The sequence below is a fragment of the Pan paniscus genome, chromosome 9, assembly GCF_029289425.2.
Source record: "Pan paniscus chromosome 9, NHGRI_mPanPan1-v2.0_pri, whole genome shotgun sequence".
Lineage (NCBI taxonomy): Eukaryota > Metazoa > Chordata > Mammalia > Primates > Hominidae > Pan > Pan paniscus.
This window is the reverse complement of record NC_073258.2, coordinates 119,853,943-119,869,486: the sequence shown is the minus strand read 5'-3', so window position 1 is coordinate 119,869,486 and position 15,544 is coordinate 119,853,943. Positions and strand designations below refer to the sequence as shown.

Sequence of the window (15,544 nt, the reverse complement as noted above, 5' to 3'; positions counted from 1 at the left end):
CACCACTGCACTACAGCCTGGGTGACAGAGTGAGACCCTGTCTTTAAATAAAAAAGAGAGAGAGAGTAAAATAAGAATCTTAAGACAGATGCTTTAATGGTGGGATTTCATGCCCTTTGATACGTCAAAAGCCATCTGTTGGCATCACTCCAGGGAGAAGGTGGCACCCAGAATGCCCTCTAAATCTAACTAGAATTCCAGGAGCTTGAACTCAGACTTCTTCATGCTTTCCACTCCCATCACAAACCTCCATAAGAAAAAAAAAAGTCATTCACCTCCAGGTGAGCACCCAACCACTCATAACTTGGACCCTAGTTTAGTTTGGGTCACTTAAGTCTACATGTGGCACAACTAGAGTGTTCCAGGCAGCTGGCAGGTTGATGCCAGTCATTTCCTTCAGTCCCCAAGCCTCAGGCCCAGGAGAGAAGAGGGTGAGGCAGTGCGCTGCTTCTTGGGTTGTCCTGCCCCGAGTCCTCAAGAACTTCTGGACACTTGCCTGCTCCAAACCCCCAGCCACCAAACCCATTTGTATTCCTGGTGGCTGACAGTTCAGCCCCAGTAAGGGTGGCTGGGTGGAAAGAGAGGAGAAGCAAAGGGGAAAGGCGAGTAAGCCCAGTGAGGTCCCCACCACTCCCATCCTAGGGATGGGGCTCCAGGGTCTTTCCTGCTTCTCACTGCCCTCCATAACCATTAACACACCCCACCCCTGCAGGCACACCCAGGGCTCAGTGAGTCCTGAAGACAGAGGCAGGCATCATTTGGGCAAGAACTCACTCATACAACAGACACGCAGCTCCCCCACACAGCATGTGGGTCCACCATGAACAAGTGTCATTGACCAATGCCAAGAAAGAGGACTTTGGAGGCAGAAGACCTGGTCTCCAGGCCTGGCTCCTCCTCCATTCATTGAGGGCCCTTGGGTAGGTTACTTAACCCAAGTCTCAGTTCTCTCATCTACAAAACGGGTTGTCATGAAGGATGGTGCAGGGTCAGCACGAGACTCCCTTGAGATAATGAATGTGAAGCCTCTGTGAGATGGACAGCATGACGCAAATATTTCTTTTTTTTTTTTTTTTTTGAGACGGAGTCTCGCTCTGTCGCCCAGGCTGGAGTGCAGTGGCACGATCTCTGCTCACTGCAACCTCCGCCTCCCGGGTTCATGCCATTTTCCTGCCTCAGCCTCCCGAGTAGCTGGGACTACAGGCACCCGCCACCACGCCCGGCTAATTTTTTGTATTTTTAGTAGAGATGGGGTTTCATCGTGTTAGCCAAGATTGTCTCGATCTCCTGACCTCGTGATCCATCTGCCTCGGCCTCCCGAAGTGCTGGGATTACAGGCGTGAGCCACCATGCCCGGTGACACAAATATTTCTTAAGCTACATGTTCACTAGCTTGACATGTACCTGGGACCTACCATCCCCTGCCACAGACTCCCTACAGCTGACAGGCATCATGCCAAATGCTTTGAAGGCCCCCTTGCAGGGCACAGTACCAGGTGGCAGATCCACACACATTTACACATTGCATACTGTATAAATATAGGTTTTATTAATAATGGGTGAAATCCCACAAATACAACTGGCATCCCTGTGTGATAGGAAGAATCTGTGGCAGGGTGAGAGGAGGTAGACAGGGATGTGTACAGGAAAAAGGGGGAAAATGAGCCCTGGGGGAGGGGAAATCAGAAGCAGAATGAGCCTGGACCCACCAGGAAAGCCAGACATGCTCTGAGTGTGTCTGCCACCTGGTGCCCAGGGCAGGCTGTTCTGATGCCCAGGGGCCACCTGCTGATAGGAACAGTGGAGGGACATGGACAGAAGTTTGAATGAGCAGCAGTGGCTGGGGAAGGGGTAGGGGAGTGAAGATGCCAGCATGGAGCACAAAAGGAGGGCCGTGGGTGGCAGTGGCCAAGGCCAACTTATGCCCGTGCTTGTGCTTGTGTTGGTTCCTGAACTCCAGGGATCTAGTGCCCTGTGCCACCCCTGGCTTGGGAGGAGGGAAGACTTGGGGGTAGACACCTGCAGTTCCTGTAGACACCCTGGGCAGCACCAGCCTTATCCTTAGAGTCTCCAACATGGGATCCCCAGGAGGAGGTTGGCACTGTCCTCCCACCAGCACCCGCCACCACCAGCATGCCACCATCACTCTTCCTCTGTGCTGTAGGGGATGGCAAGTGTGTAGGGCTGAGACGGCCTGTTCGCATGTATGTGCCTGTCACTCCGGAGAGGGAGGGAGCATCACGAGACCGTGCATGCGTTAGGGGCAGCGACAAAGGAGGGTTGGGTCTTCCCCCACTCACCCCCCGCCCAGAATAAAGTGCATTCTCCAGTTCCAGTGGCAGGTGGGAGAGAAACACAGACATTATTGCACAGGTGCCACCAGGCCCTACCCCCACCAAAGGTGATGGGGAGGGGGATGGGGCATCCCACAGCCCCAGGCCTCTCCAATCCCCAGGATTGGGAGTGGTGACCTAGACAGAAAACCCAGCTTCTGTCCTGGCAGATTGTCCAAGTCAGCCAGGGTCTAGGGGTGGAGAGAAGAGGAGAAGGAGGAAGAGACTTCCAGAGTCCTTCCCTGTCCATTTCAACATCCATAATGGGACTTCCAGTGGACTCCACCAGGGCCCAGCCCTGGAACTCCAACCTTATAGCAGCCCAGTTTACAAACACTTGTGTGGTGGGGACCCCCAGAGGGGGCCACTTTGGTCAGTTGTAAGTGGGGCCCTAGAGAGCCTAGGGCTCCCAGGCAGACAGCAGAGGAGGGTGCCATGGGCAGGAAGGAGGCAGCAGCCTCCCAGTAGTCTTTGCATGCAGGTGTTGGAGAGAGTAGGGAGGAAGCTACAAACCGCATCAACTTGGAAGACTCCTGGGCATAGTGGGGAGGGCTGGAGCCCCCACTCCCACAGCCCAGGCTGGGAGCGCAGTCCGACAGCCAGCCTGTGGAGGAGCCAAGGGAGGAGAGGATAGCCCCGCCAGGAACCAGTGCCCAAGTCTATAAGGTTAAAACAGTCCCAAAGGGCTGGGACTGGGGGCTTCCTGCTGCAGGGGCTGGGGTGCAGGCTGGGGCAAGCCTCTATCTCTCTGACTTGACCCGGTAACGCAGCACAAGGTAGGCCAGCAGCCGCAGGGCTAGGAAGAAGATGCCCAAGACCAGGAAGTCCATGTAGAGCTTGGCATCCTCCACATCCAGCGCTCGGAGGACGCTCTGTGGCTCCCGGAACGGGCAGCGTTCCTCTAAACATGTCAGGTCTCCTCGCTCCATGCCATAGATCGTCAGGATCACACCTTCAAAGCCATACCTAGGCAGGCAGGGATATCAGATGGGATACAGCACACAGGGACCCTGCTCTCTGAGAAAACTACCAGAGCCCAGCTACAATGCTGTCATCCCTGGGGTGCAGCCAGGGTGCCCCTGCCCAAAGGATAATGGGGCAGGCAGCAGACTTGGCACAACCCAGGAAGCCCTGGGTATGGACTCCTCCAGGGAGGAGCAGAGGCCAACGAGGAGGGCAGGGGTACTGACCTGACATAGGAGAGATAGGAGCTCCATTGCAGGTAAGTGGGGATGGTCTTGAAGCTGACAAAGAAGCCGGAGAACAAGAGGACAGGGATGGCGGTAACTGGGCCCACAAAAGTGGCCACCTAGAGGGGAAGGGAGGAGGCCAGGCCATCATAGGGGCGACCAGGACAAACCCAGGTTTCCTAGAGCCCCACCCTAACCCTTGCACCAGGCCTGCTTCCTCCCACAAGACCTCATCCCGCCTTGGGAATTCCCAGCTGCCAGCCCTCCCACCTGCAGGGAGTTGGAAGCAGCTCCGATCAGCAGCCCCAAAGATTGGGCCACCAAGGCGGTGGCGGTGGCCAGGGCTGAGAAGAGCAGGAAGCGGCTGGTCTCAGCGGGCTGGCCCGTCATCCAGTACACAATGCTGCAGTACACCACCGGACACACCACCTGGGGAGTGGGCACGGGCTGGACAGTGGACTTCAAGCCAGGGGCACAGCAGCCAAGACCTCCACTCCACCCAAGGCTGGGCCTCTAGAATACCTATTCCCAGGGTGTCCATCCTGCCTCCACACTCTTGTTCAAGCTGTCCCCCAGATTGACACAAGTCCCCTTCCTCCCTGGCCATATGACCATCACTTATCTCGTCTCACGTCTTCCATTGGGTCCACCCTGACTGCTTCAGGCATGGTGACTTTTCCCTTCCCTGAGCGCCTAAAGTCCTTCCCACCTGGACCAGCTTATTCGTTATATTGTTAAGTAATTAACTCTCCATAGGAGAGCCATTTTGTTCCCCCCATGAGCTACCAACTCCTAGGGGGCAGGGTCTGAGCCTACTAAGTACAGTCATCCACTGCTCAAGGGCATCCAACCAAGAGCTAACCAGGCCAAAGGTCCAGCTTGTGCTCTTCTTATTAAGCCAAGCATCCTGTGATGGTGTCCACCCTGAGGAAGGGGCACCTTTTTCTAACTTGCACAGATGTGCCCTATGGATTACTGGTGGCCCTGATGCTTGGAACAGGGTGGTATTGGCGGTAACAACAACCAGCTAACATTTGCTGGGCACTTCGTATGTGCCAAGCACTATTCTAAGTACTTTATATACATTAACTCATTCAATTCTAACAATCCTGAGGTAGATACTATTGTCATTCCATTTTATAGATGGGTACACTTTAGCAAAGAGAGCGATTTGCCCAAGATCTTGCAGGTAGCAAGTGGCAGTAAGAGCCAGAGAATACACCATTTTCTACTGCCCCTAATAAGAGTTACAGAGTCATTTGTAGGGTTATTGCCCCCAGTAGCTGGGACTACAGGTGCACACCACCACGCCTGGCTAATTTTTGTATTTTAAGTAGAGATGGGATTTCGCCATGTTGCCCAGGCTGGTGTCAAACTCCTGAGCTCAAGTGATCCTCCAGCCTCGGCTTCCCAAAGTGCTGGGATTACTGGCGCAAGCCACTGCGCCTGGCCCTATAGGGTTATTTTCATCATTTTCTGTTTGTTGTCAGTTGTCCTCACTAAAACATAAGTTCCACGTGGTCAAGACTACATCAGTCTAGTTCAATGCTATATCCCTAGGGCCTGGTACAGAGCCTGGGCTATGACAGGTACTCACCATCTATTTGCTAAGTGAGTAGAAGGACAGCAAAGGAAGGAAAGTGACAAGTTTGAGGGAGGCAAGAAAACAAGGATAGAAGGAGCAAGACAAGATGGAGGCAGTGGGCAGGTGGGAGGAAGAGGCCCACCTGAAAGGGCACGTCAGCCATGGTCTTGGCCAGGTAATATGCTTTGAGGCTGTACCAGTAGTTGAGGTGCTCCCTCATGAAGACCGCCATCTCTAAGGGGACTGAGGACACAGGCTGCTTAGGCACACCTGGCCGACACCCTGGCCCCTGCCCCAAGCCCCAGCACCCACACCCTTGCCCCATGCCCAGGGCAGCTCAGCTCACAGGTGAGCACAGTTGGCATGAGGGCGGCGAACATGAGGAACAGCATGGAGAAGAAGAGGCAGCCGGTGTTGTTGAAGACCTTGCTGGCATCGTCGCCAATATGCAGGTAGAGGAGGCCGATGAGCACGCCAATAACCACGTGGGACATGAACCGTAGGTGGGTCAGGACCTTGGGAGGGGTCATCACCAGGAGAGGGATGTGTTACAGGCCAGGGCAAGCCACAGAGTAGACTTGGAGTAGGAACTCGGAGCTGCCTTCACAGGCACAGAGACCCCACAGGCACATTGCAGGGCTGTGAGGGAGGGTCCCCATTCCCAACTCAGCTGCTGGGATCCTACAGCCCAAAAGGTCAGGCCTGTGCCAGCCTCCTCTCCCCCAACCTGACGCCTCACCGTGTCCCTGAGGATGGACAGGAAGGTCCTCTTGAAGAGGATGCAGAACTGTGTGAGGGTGCTGGTGGCAAAGGTGTGGCTTTCAATGGGATCCACTTCCTGGGAAGAAGAAATTGGATCGGGATCAGGTGAGCCTACCCCATTCACCCACAGAACACCCAGCTCAGTGAATGAAAAACCTCAGAGCTCTTCCCCAGGGCAGGGGTCCTCCAGGTCTACAGAGAATCTTCTACCATTAAGTTGTGTACCTGAAAGCTAGGCTTAGGGGTATGAATCAGAGCGAGATTCAGACACAAAAAGGGGGCAAAAATTTGGGAGGGAGGAGATGGAAAGAAAGTAATGGACACCCGTGGTGGCTTATAATAGATTGGTTACTTTTTTAATCCATCAAAACACATGAACTCTAAGGGTATAATTCCTTTTTTGTTTTGTTTTGAGTTTTTTTGTTTTGTTTTGTTTTGTTTTGTTTTTGAGACGGAGTCTCACTCTGTCGCCCAGTCTGGAGTGCAGTGGCGCAATCTCAGCTCACTGCAAGCTCCGCCTCCCTGGTTCACGCCATTCTCCTGCCTCAGCCTCCCGAGTAGCTAGGACTACAGGCGCCTGCCACCACGCCCGGCTAATTTTTGTATTTTTAGTAAAGATGGGGTTTCACCGTGTTAGCCAGGATGGTCTCCATCTCCTGACCCACCCGTCTCAGCCTCCCAAAGTGCTGGGATTACAGGCGTGAGCCACTGTATCCGGCCAGGTATAATTCCTTTATGCCACCAATTTTACAGTAATGTTATTTAATAATGATGATAATGACAACAATAACAACAAAAACTAATCAATCTGGTTTTCAGGGGTTATAGTGTCTCAATTAAGGAAGAGAACTAGCACTGGGCAGATGCCTGCTGTACCAGCTACAGTGCTAAGAGCTTTATGTGATTATCTAATTAGTCCTCCCAGTCACCCTGTGAGGTGAGTATCATCATCTCTAAGTTAGAGAGAACAGTAAGCCACACTGGCCACTAAGCTGGGGACCATGTTGATCTTGCTTATCAGATGGGCACTATGCCAGGACCAAGGACAGCACACTGTAGCTGCCCAACAAGAACTTGCTGAATGAGTAAGTCAATGAGGAAACTGGAGCTCAAGGAGGTTAAATAATGTGCCTAAGGTCACAGTGCTGTTCCTAGTAGGTCGATTCCAAGTCCTAGGTTCTTCCTAGCACCCAATGGTTGCGATGCCTCCGGGGAACAGCCTCTTTGGCAGGGCCACTGTCCATGGTCCAGTCTCCCCTCCCCAACTATGCCTGCTCTGCCCTCTCCACCCCTACTCACCGGAGGACAAGGAGGGCATGGGGCAGGGACCTCGTTCTTCTCAGGGCTGCTCTTCTTCTCAGCCATGGCGCACAGCCCATTCTGCACAGCCCTGAACAACATGGGGTTCAGGTCTCCATACTCGCCAGAGGCCACCTCGATGACTGGGGACACAGAGTGGAGAGCTCAGTTTAGATTCATACTCACTTCCCAAGGGCAAGTCAGTCCCGCCTTGGGTGTGTGGGGAAGGCAGGCGACGGTGAGATCTCTACCCCTAGAAGGCCTGAATGCAAGACCAGAGCCCCCAGGTTCGGCCCACTGCTGTTTCCCAGCCCCTACCAACAGACCCCCACTCACTGAAGTCAGCCGGGTTGTGGTAGGTGGGGCAATGCAAGCCGAGTCCCTTTAGATAGGGGATCAGGTTGGTGACCACGCCTTTGAAGATGCACTGACCCTGGCTCAGGATGTAGAGCTGCAGCAGAAAGAGAAGGGTAAGGAAGGAACAGCGGGCCAGGCACCCCTACTGACCCCCTTCCATCCCTCCATCTCAGGCCAATCCTCCTTGAGGCCTGGAGACACTCACCTTGTCAAACATCTCAAAGAGCTTGGCACTGGGCTGGTGGATGGTGCAGATGATGGTACGGCCCCCCTGTGCCAGGGACTTCATGAGGGACACCACTTGGAAACAAGAGGCGCTATCCAGACCACTGTCCAGAGAGAGGCCACCAGGGGGCCACGTGAGGTGGGTGAGGCCAAAAGAAGGGAGTGTCTGGGGCGGGGCAGCTGCTGTGAAGGGGATGAAGCTGGCAGGAAGAGGGCACTCTGGCCGCATCTGTATCCTTTATGGTTCAGGCTCTTGGAGGGATACCCAGAAGCCAAGAGCACTGTTCAGTTTAATAAGCATATATTGAGGACCTGTTGTATGCCAGGCACTGGGATTACAATGATGCATAAATAAGACATAGACTCTGGTCTGGAAGGAGAGAGAGACAAGCACACAGATGATTTTGGGTAATGTGGAAAGTGCTGTAGCAACACTAGGTGAAAGAGGGGGCGGATTCAGCTCAGCTGTAGCAGGTGTTGGAGGGTAGTCAGAGAAGGTTCCTGAGCGAGCCCAGGAGTAAGAGCTAAGCAGGTGAAGGGGAGAGGGGAGGCACAGTGGTGAAGGGCATTCCAGCAGAAGACACAGCATGGGCAAAGCTTAGAGGCATGAAACATGTGGCTTGACCAGGGAATTACAAGCAACTCAGTAGTATTAGAGCATAAAGTACATGACATGAGGCTGGAGAAGTAGGTTCAGACCAGGCCCTTGTAAGTCACCTGACTTTATTTCGAGGACAAGTCAGAAAGGAAACACTGCATGTTTTAAGCAGGGGAGTGAGCACTGCAGACTTGTCTTTAGAAAGTTCACTCTGGCCGGGCACGGTGGCTCACGCCTGTAATCCCAACACTTTGGGAGGCCAAGGCGGGTGGATCACCTGAGGTCAGAAGTTCAAGACCAGCCTGACCAACATGGTGAAACCCCATCTCTACTAAAAATACAAAAACTAGCTGGGTGTGGTGGTACACGCCTGTAATTCCAGCTACTCAAGAGGCTGAGGCAGGAGAATCGCTTGAACCCGGGCGTCAGAGGTTGCAGTGAGCCGAGATTGTGCCACTGCACTCCAGCCTGGGTGACAGAGCGAGACTCCATCTTAAAAAAATAAAAGAAAGTTCACTGTAGCTGCAGTTTGGAGAAAGGATTGACTGGGAGACACTGGAGACAAGCAGATAAGAATCTGTTGCTGTCCTGAACTTAACATCAACATTAGAGATGGGGTAGGGCAAATCTGAGAGATATCAAAAGGAGGCAGAATCAACAGGACTTGGTGACTGATGGCTGAGGGTGACTGGAGAGGGAGGTGTCAATCAAGGAGGACACCTAGATCTCTGCCCAGGCGAAGGATGGGGCCGCTCACAGCAACAGAATTGGCAAGGGTGGAGATGAGGAAGAAGCCCTTATCTTGGCTCCAGGAGGCTGTGAACAGAGGCTCTGGATCATGGAGAAGATGCAGCCTCCAGCCCTGGCTCAGGGCCGAGAGGAGAGGGGTATCCTGGTGGGAAAGGGTGGAGAGAACTACCTGGTGGGCTCATCAAAGAACATGACAGGCGGGTTGTTGACCAGCTCCAGGGCGATGGCCAGACGCTTCCTCTGCCCGCCAGAGAGCAGGGCTGTCCTCGTGTGGGAGCACGACATCAGGCCCAGTGCCGTCAGGATCTCTGTCACCTGGCCCCACCCCACCCATGCCAGGTCAGCTTCGGAGTCTCTGCTTCCCCCAGGCACCACCCCAGCTTCAAAAAGCATCTCCCTTAAGTGCATTGTCTCGGTCTAGGCCACCACTCTCCCACCCCCAGCTCGGGGCCTTGAGCTCAGCAGCACCACAAAAGGGAGTGGTCCCACTGCCTCCCTTCCCCACTCACCAGCTCCTTCTTCACCTCCTGCTTCTCACTCAGCTTCAGGTTAGCAGAGACCTGGGGCCCAGAGAGTAAGCAAGAAAAGTATGTGTGGGAGGGAGCTCTGCCTTGAACCCTCCGCCAATGGTGAAGGTGGCGACAGCAGACAGAGGGGGTTGCTGGGAGGAGGGGTGACTATCCAGCCCTCACCATCATGGCTTCCAACACCGTGAGGTGCGGCAGCAGCATGTCATCTTGCATGATGTAGCAGGACATCTTGCGGAAGGTCCTCAGCTCCCGTGGCCTTCCATTAACCAGGATCTGCCCCTTCATTCCAGACTCCCTGCAGGGATGTGGGTTGAGGATGGGGGTCAATGCCCTTTCAGAATATCTTCTGTGTTCCCCAAGGGATACTTCTTCCTGAGTCCTGCCTCCATTCCACCCCAGTCTCTTCCTTACCTGTATCCTGCCAAGATGTTCATGAATGTAGACTTGCCAGCCCCTGAGGGGCCCATGATGCCAATCAGCTCCCGGCGGCAGAATTTACCTGAGAGGCACTTGAGAAGGGTCTTATAACCTGCAGTGAGGTAGGGAGGAATTTTTAGTTAGGCTGCAGTGAACAGAAGTACCCCCAAAATTCTTAGGAGCAGCCATGGCTATCAGTGAAATAGGTAGCCCCCTACTCAGTGTGATTGGGTTAGGATGGAGGAACAACCCTTATAGCCCCAGCAGGAACCCATCCCTCTCATCCCGTCCCCCTAGAAATGACCACCACTAATATCAAAGTACCAGAGGCAACAATCCTCTTCTGAAAGGCGTGGGAAAATCCACACATCTCATGGATGGGCGTGGAGAGGGGATCAAAGCTATAGAAGACCCTGGTCCTCTTCTGTAATCACAGTGGCCACTGTCTCGCCCCCTCCAGGAAAACTCCCACTACTACAGCCCAAGCTGGCTGCCTATCCCGTGTTTCCATAGCACCTCTCCTATGCCAGCATGTTTGTTACTTGATGTGCCTGTCACTTGACCAGCTCTCCCAGCCTCTTAGTCAGTGAGCTCCTTGGGGGCAGTTCTCACTCATCTTGGTAATCTCAGCAGACTGTCTGGCCTGTAGTAGATGTTCAGTAAGTGTCTGTTCCACGAGCGTGAGTTCTCAGAGCTTTTCCCTAATTCAGAAAAAGCCTTCTTCTTTGCGCTCTCTCTGCCTACCAGGCTTGTTTCTCTAGCCCCTACATGGCCCAGTAAAATCTCACCTTTCATTCATTCATTGGAAGGCAGCATATGCATTTAGAGCATGGTTTGGAGTCAGGTGGATCTGGGTTCAAATTCTGGCTCCACACTTACCAGCTGTGTGACCTCGGGCAAGTTGCTTAACCTCTCTGAGCTCCAGGTCCCTCATCTGTAAAATGAGGATGATAGTACCTATCTCATAGGGTTGTTGTAAAGATTATAATATATGTAAAACACATGACACAGTGCTTGGCACATAGAATGCATTAAAAAGTGACATTTTACTATTAATTCTACTTGATAAATGCTTATTGATATCTACTATATACCAAGCTCTGTACCAAACACTGGATAAAAATTGAGGAAGACAGTTTTTATATTCAAGAAGGTCATAGTCTAAGTAAGATAGAAAAACAAAAAAAATCTATGAAGAAAAATAAAATTAGGGTTATAACAGAAGTACAAAAAATGTGCTGTGAGAATGGAAAAAATGGAATTGACGTGAGTCGGGGGGAAAGAGGAAAATCAAGACTGGCCTCATGGAAGAGGTGGCGTTTGAGCTAAGCCTTGAAGGATGAGCAGGATTCTAAAAGGCAAAGGGAAAGCAGAGGCCTTCTAGGCTTTGAGAGCAAAAGCTCTGTGATATAAAAGTATGCGTATATACACTCACAATCCAAGGAACAGAGGGCAGAGCCTACATGGAGTGACCTGGTGAGACATGGAAGTGGAGGGGAAGGATGAAGCCACCAAGGAGGGCCCTGCCTGCGATGCTGGCAGACCTGCCTCATAGGTGAGGACGTGCCAATCCCTTACCTAGCACCTTGCTCATTGCTGCCCCCTCTAACCCCCACAGAGCCCAAGTCCCTCCCCACTCCACCTCCTTAGTGTCCTTAGTGGAGACAGTGAAGGGATGGCATATTTAACCCTCCCTCCACGACACCCAGGACTGTGTTCTGGGCCCGGCTGTCCCTCTGGATGTTTCCCGTCAGAAGGGGGAGCAGCTCCTGCCCGCTGCCAGGTCCTGATCACAGCAACTACCTGGATGGTACCCATGGTTTACAAAGCTTCAACTGTTTCTCTAACAACATGGGTGAGGCAACTGGGGCCCAGAGACATCTAGTGACTCACCCAGGGTCACACAGCAAGTTCTTTCCTGGGAGAGGGAAGCCGTGGGCTCTAGCCCTCTGCCTCAGTCCTCCTCGCCATCAATCAGAGACATTTGGTGGCGCACTCCAGCATATGCCTTTCAGAGCCACTCACAGGAAGTGATCTCTTGCAGGAGAAGAAACTGGCAACGACGAACCTTCCCCTCAATTAATTACAGTAGCTGGTTGAACACTGATGCCTAACACAAAAATCATCTTACATTTGCCTCTCACAGATACCGTCTCAGCTGAGCTTCACACAAGTCTGTGTATTCTTATCATCCCTGTTTACAGATGAGAAAAGCAAGGCCAAGAGCGGGTAGGCAGCCTGCCCAAGGTCACACAGCTTATAAGTGACTAGGAACCCATGTCCCACAACTGCTCAGCACAGAAGAGGCCAGCCAGGCCCTTGGGCTGGAGAGACACTGGTATTCTAGTTCTGCCGCCGTCAGTAGCTCTCTTTGCAATTTTGTCAAGTCACTTAATCTTTAAGGCCTCTGACTCCTCATCTATAAGGGAAGGATAGTAATATCTAATCCCAAGGACTTACAGGGTTATTACGAATGTTAAGTGAGATTATTAAAAATAATTAAAAGGAAGCTGTTTTGAAAAAATAAGAAATGCTATACATAATTAGGGGAGATGATAACAAATCCTTACTTGGGAAAGGTAGAACTCTCCCTCTCTCCATCCCCCTTGCTTTCTTTCCTTTCTGCCTACCCTTAATTGCTTTCTGTCCTCTGGAGAAGGGGAGAGGGATTCAATGGAAAACAGAAGTCATCGAGGGGAGGGCAGGGGGCAGAGAAAGGGACAATGGATGAAAGAAATGGCAAAATGGCCAGTACAGCAGAATGAGGCTGGCAAGGTCAAAAGGAGGGAAGGGCCAGGTGAGGGATATCAATCTGTGGCTGGCGCATGGAAGCAACTGGAGAGCTGGCCCGTCTAGACACATTTTTTAAAAAATCTTAGTTTCTTAAAATTATGAGGAAATGAGAGGGCTAAAGAAATAACAACTGCCTCATCATTTTGCCCAGAGCTGGTCTCAGGACCGAAAGAGGTTGCTTAGGGACAGGGCCCACTGGGCAGGAAGCCCAGATGCCTCAGTTTCCATTGGTTCAGCCATGTGACCTTTTGGTCACTCATGGGAGTGAGGGTTTGGAGAGTGCAGAGGCAGATCATGCTCAGCCCTGCTCTGAAGCACCCCAAACCTATTTGTTGAACCTCAGAGAACAATGTCCCAGCCCCACCCCTGGCCCACACCCAGGCTCTGGGAAACAGCCTCAGCTTCCCTACTAGCAGCTAAAGCTGCTCAGGGTAGGGGCTGCAGGGGCTAGTCAGGGTTCAGGGGAACCTGTCCTTATGGGCGGGAAGGGGGAGGTGATGGGACTGCTGTACAGGGAAGAGAGAGAAAGGAACAATGCATGGAGAGCTGGGAAACCAGGCTTCTGGTCTCAGCTCTACCACTTACTAGCTGTGTGACATTGGTCAAGTTACTCAACTTCCCTGGGCCTCAGTTTCCTTATTAGTAACATGGAGATGACATCTATCCTGCCAAACCGCCACCCTCCCTGCTTCTGAGCACTGTGGTAAGAATGGAATAAGATGACAGGAATGAGAACGTCTTTATAATTAGGTCCAAGGGTATGGCTCAACCCTGCAGACACAGCCCCCTACTTTTTCATACCAGCCCTCACAGGTAGGAATCCTCCATAAACAAAAGGAAAACTCATCAAGGACCACTCAAGGACCAGAGGTCACGGGATCTCTTTAGAAGATACAGCTTCAATAACCAATTGCACCTAGTATCCCATGGTGCTCACAGGTGTGGGGGAGCGTAGATCCTGACACCCCAAGAGTGCACAGTGAGCAAGGGGCTGGGGCCCAGATTTTAGTGTTTCCACAGAGCCCACTGGTGCAGGACTTTCCGAACATGGGACACCCAGGCCTCATGCTTCTGGAGAGGCAACTCAGAGAGGGCCCACGGACTCCCCCTACCAGGCTGTTCCCTACCCCTTTTGCGCCAGCAGGGCCCCTCCCGCACGGAATAGGACAGCTCCACGAACTCGATGTCCACGGCTGAGCGCTTGGGTAGGTGGGAGAAGCGCTGGGCTTCAGTGATGTGGTTCTCCACCTTCTTCAGGTGCGTGGTCAGCACAGGGGGTTCCGCCCCGTCCTCCAGCGTCACGGCCATGGCCACAGCCCCCGGCCCTAGTCCACAGCCCACGGCCTCCAGCGCCTTCTCCGCCATCACGCCGCCGACCTGCAGGGGGAGGGCCTGCTCAGTTTGGGGCAGACCACCGAGCCCCGCTCGAAGCTCCCTGGCGTTCTAATGCTTCCCCCGCCCCCACTGCCCGCCTCCTTCTCGGGGCAGATCCGCGACTGTTAGCCCCGCACTCTGCCCCCGCCCCCCACTCCCCGCACGGAGACGCTCAGTCCCGGGCAGCCCAGCTCCAGCCTGACCCCAGCCCGTCCCCTTGAAGCCCTCAATCGCTCCTTCCTCCCGGCGGCTTCTCTAATCTCCTTACCCCGCAGGCCAGCAGCCCCTGGGGACTGAAGGAATAGGGGGCGGGGGAGAAGAGGCAGCCGGCAGAGGCTGCCCGCTAGGAGGTCGGGGTAGCAGGGTGAGTGCAGGGCGGACCAGGGGAAGGCGGAGAGGAGGAGGCTTCAGGCCTCCGGCTGCGTCCCACTCCCCATCCCTTGGCGCGACGCCCAGGCCGGCCCCTCCCGCCGGCACCCCCGGGCCCGCGTGCCCCGGGCTGTCCCCAAAGCCAGGCGCACCACCCGGACTCCAAACTAAGCGCCCCACGGCGGCTCAAGCCCCCGCCCCATCTCCCGCATGCCTAGTCACCTTGACGCGCCCCCGGGCCGGTGCGGGGCCGGGATGCTCAGCGCTGCCACGGACCGGGGACGGAGAGCCGGGGCTCCCCTTACCTGCCTCGGGCTGCGGCACCCGCGTCCCGGCTCCCGGTCCCGGCGGCCCGGGCCGGGGCGGGGCCGGGGCGGGGCAGGCGAGGCAGGAGGGCCGGCCCTCGGCTCGGAGGAGATGGCAAGGATGGTGAGAGGCGGTTGGGGTCGCGCCCTGACTCTGCTGTGCTGTGCACACCCGCTTCCCAGAGCCTGGTCCCGGACGCTGTGTCCTCCGAGCCCGCGGGGCGACTGCGCTCTCCTACCAGCTTCTGCTCGCCGGTCCCGCCGTTCTTAAAGGGCCCGCGCCGCCCGGCAGCCCGCGGGGGGCGAGGACGGCAAAGGAGAGAGCAGCGCTTGCGGCGCGGGGGCCGGAGGAGGTGCAGGGGTGAACTCAGGACTAGGGGTTGATGGCAAAGGGCCGACTTGGAGGCAGTAAGGAAAGGAGAGCTGGAGTCACTCCGTGGGGACAAGTCCCTGGAAGACAGATTAGGCAATGGTGCTGGGGGTGGGGGAAAGTGGAGGGATTGTAAAGGTGTCAGTCTGTCTTCACACACGATACCAGTCCCCCAACAATTTCCCTCAGTTCCAGCCCATGAATGAGCGCAGGCCTCCCTCCAGGAATCCCCAAACTAGGTGCAAAGGCTTTCAAAAACGCAGGAGCCTTGGGACACTGGAACATCC

The 15,544-nt window shown here is 54.3% G+C and overlaps 1 protein-coding gene across 6 annotated transcripts; it reads right to left on the bottom strand.

The window, feature by feature from the left end:
- Positions 1-1,527: 1,527 nt before the first annotated feature.
- Positions 1,528-15,182, bottom strand: ABCG4 (ATP binding cassette subfamily G member 4). Of its 6 annotated transcripts, none has more exons than XM_034933877.3 (15): positions 14,888-15,175; positions 13,967-14,216; positions 10,041-10,158; positions 9,792-9,924; positions 9,609-9,659; positions 9,269-9,414; positions 7,732-7,855; positions 7,506-7,620; positions 7,170-7,312; positions 5,848-5,946; positions 5,455-5,623; positions 5,251-5,351; positions 3,794-3,952; positions 3,524-3,642; positions 1,528-3,299 (listed from the first exon to the last, which is right to left on the bottom strand). In XM_034933877.3, the coding sequence occupies exons 2-15, from the start codon at positions 14,202-14,204 to the stop codon at positions 3,074-3,076; spliced, it is 1,941 nt and encodes a 646-aa protein (XP_034789768.1). In that variant the 5' UTR covers positions 14,205-14,216; positions 14,888-15,175; the 3' UTR covers positions 1,528-3,073. The 6 variants fall into 6 exon arrangements, with proteins under 6 accessions (XP_034789768.1, XP_003820052.1, XP_054950956.1 ...); XM_003820004.5 differs by having other exon boundaries at positions 14,805-15,173; XM_055094981.1 differs by lacking the exon at positions 14,888-15,175 and adding an exon at positions 14,482-14,694.
- Positions 15,183-15,544: the final 362 nt, after the last annotated feature.

What these genes read in the sequence shown, in the direction of transcription:
- ABCG4 (XM_034933877.3), bottom strand. Translation starts at nt 14,204, where the DNA reads ATGGCGGAGAAGGCGCTGGAGGCCGTGGGCTGTGGACTAGGGCCGGGG. An exon ending in GCCCTGCTGGCGCAAAAGGG is followed by an intron (nt 10,159 to 13,966) that starts GTAGGGAACAGC and finishes ACCTCACTGCAG; the next exon opens with GTTATAAGACCCTTCTCAAG. An exon ending in TCCTATCTCTCCTATGTCAG is followed by an intron (nt 3,300 to 3,523) that starts GTCAGTACCCCT and finishes CTGCCTGCCTAG; the next exon opens with GTATGGCTTTGAAGGTGTGA.